Source organism: Eriocheir sinensis, unplaced genomic scaffold (assembly GCF_024679095.1).
Source record: "Eriocheir sinensis breed Jianghai 21 unplaced genomic scaffold, ASM2467909v1 Scaffold1022, whole genome shotgun sequence".
NCBI lineage: Eukaryota > Metazoa > Arthropoda > Malacostraca > Decapoda > Varunidae > Eriocheir > Eriocheir sinensis.
The window spans coordinates 72,501-75,000 of NW_026110322.1; the positions used below are offsets into that span (position 1 = coordinate 72,501).

The following is a 2,500-nucleotide window of genomic DNA, read 5'->3' on the forward strand; positions in this document are numbered from 1 at the left end:
TCCTCCTCCTCCTCCTCCTCCACAAGCTCTTTCTTCCTCCATCTCCATCATAGTTTCTTTCCTCTTCATCGTCTTCCTCCTCCTCTTCCTCCTTCGCTCCAATAAACCTTCTCTTTTTTTCCTCCTCCTCTTCCTCCTTTTCCTCCATTCTTTCCTTATCACAGATCTTCCCTTTCCCTCCCTTCCTTTCATCCCTCCTTCGTTTTTTCTTCTTATATCCTTTTTATCATCTTTTTCCTCTATTTTTCTCTTCCCTCCTTCACACATCTAGTTTTCCTTCTCTCCATTCCTTCGTTTTTTCTCTCCCTTCTCCTTCCTCCTTATCTGGTTGTTTTTCCTTCCCATTCTTTCCTCTGCTTTTTTGTATTTTTTCTCTCTCCCTTCTCTCCTTTCCTTCCCTCTTTTTCCTCCTTCTCTCCCTCCTCCATATATATTCTTTGCATTCCTCTTCCTCCTCTTCCTCTGTTTATCCTCCTCCTCTTTACATTCTTTTCTTCTCCTCCTATTCCTTTTCTTTCATATGTTATTCCTTTCCCATCTCTTTCATCTTTCTCCTCTTTCATTATCTCTTTCCTCCTTCTCCCTCTTTCGTTCCATATAACTTGATCCCTTCCTTCTCCTTTCTCTCTATTTCTTCTTTCTCTTTTCCTTTTCCTTTTCTTTCATTTGTTATTCCTTTCCCATCTCTTCCATCTATCTCCTCTTTATCTCTTTTCTCCTTCTCCCTCTTTCGTTCCATATAACTTCTTCCCTTCCTTCTCCTTTCTCTCTATTCCTCTTATTCTCTTCACTACAGCCTTTCCTTCTCTTCTCTTCCTCTTTTTTTCACTTTTTTCTCTATCCCTCCTCATTTATCATCTCTTCCACCCTGCCCCCTCTTTCATTACCTCTTCCTTCCTTTATCATCATTCTTCTGTTCAGTCTTTCTACCTCCTTATTTCCCTCCCTCCCTCCCTCCTCATCACAGTTCTTTACCTCGTACCTTCTTTCTCATAAATTTTGCTCTCCTCTCCTCTTCCCTTCCTTCCTTATATATTCTTATTTTTTTCTTTCCTCTCCCTTCTTCCTCACCTTATCCCTTTGTTTTCTCTAGATTCCTCAGTTTATCTTTTTCTCTCCTCTTCCTAATTCTCGCTTTCTCCTTTTCTCTTCCTTTCCTTCTTTCCTCGCTTTTTCCTGTTTTCCATCCCTTCCTCATTTTCTCTTTTTTCTCTCCCTTCCCAATTCTCGCTTTCACCTTTTCTCTTCCTTTCCTTCTTTCCTCACTTTCTCCTATTTTCTCTCCCTTCCTCATTTTCTCTTTTTCTCTCCCTTCCCAATTCTCACTTTCTCCTTTTCTCTTCCTTTCCTTCTTTCCTCGCTTTTTCCTGTTTTCCCTCCCTTCCTCATTTTCTCTTTTTCTCTCCCTTCCCAATTCTCACTTTTTCCTTTCCTCTTCCTACTCTTATCCTCACCCTTACTTTCACTTTTCTCTTGCCTCCCTTTTCTCTTCTCCCTTCCTTCATTCTCTCCTTTCCTTTTCCCTTCCTCACATTCCATTCTTCTATCCCCTTCCCCTCTTACATTCCTTTCTTCTTTCCCTTCCTCAATTTTCTCCTCCCTTCCTTTCCCCCTTTTTCTCTTCTTTATCTTCCTCTCTTTTTTCCTCCCTTCTTTCCTTCACTCTCTCTCCTTTCCTCTTCCCCTCCTTACATTCCTTCCTTCTATCCTTTCCTCACTTTCCCTCTCCCTTCCTTCAACCGATTTCTATATCCTCCCTTCCTCTTCTCCTCCCTCCTTTCCTCTCTTCTCCCCTTCCTTCCTTGCTCTCCCCTTCCCTCTCTATAAAACACCTAACCACAGTCTTCCTCCTCCTCCTCCTCCCTTCCTTCCTTCACTCTCTCCTTTCCTCCCTCCCTTCCTTCATTCTCTCCTTTCCTCCCTCCCTTTCTCTCATTCCTCTCCCTAAATGACATCTCACCTCGGCGTTTCCTCTTCCCCCCGACAGATGGCGTGGGGTGTGAGTGCCCCCGTCGCTGCCGCCCCACAGCTGCTGGCGTGGCTGTGGGCGGCGGCGTGGGTGGTGCTGGGGGCGTGCGGCTCCCCCCAGATCGGGCCCTGCACCTTCAACCACCTGTGCACGTGTAGCTACTCCGGGGACGCGCCCACCGCCGCCTACGCCTACACCTCCCCGCCCGCACCCGACCGCATCACCGAGCTCACCTGCGTCGGGGTCCCTTTTGCGAGGATCCCAGGTGAGTTGGGATGCTAATTAACGTGTTGTTGGTAAGGTAAGCAATTGTAAACTAAGTAAATCAAGACAAGATGAACCTAACCTAACTTAAGCAACCCAAGACAAGCTAACTTAAGCCAAACTAACCCAGGCCTACCTCATCCCAACCCAACCCAACCTAACCCAGTCCAACCCAATTCAAACTTCGCGAGGATACCAGGTGAGTTGGGATGCTAATTAAGGTGTTGTTGGTAAGGTAAGCAATTGTAAACTGAGTAAATCAAGACA

The 2,500-nt window shown here is 45.6% G+C and overlaps 1 protein-coding gene across 1 annotated transcript in view; it reads left to right on the plus strand.

Annotated features, from left to right (window-relative positions):
* LOC126988963 (chaoptin-like) overlaps nucleotides 1-2,500 on the plus strand; it is a gene marked incomplete at its 3' end in the record, with an annotated part of 98,161 nt that overhangs the window by 36,464 nt on the left and 59,197 nt on the right. Inside the window, 1 exon segment of the mRNA XM_050847396.1 lies at nucleotides 1,988-2,234. Coding sequence (XP_050703353.1) covers nucleotides 1,988-2,234 — 247 coding nt within the window.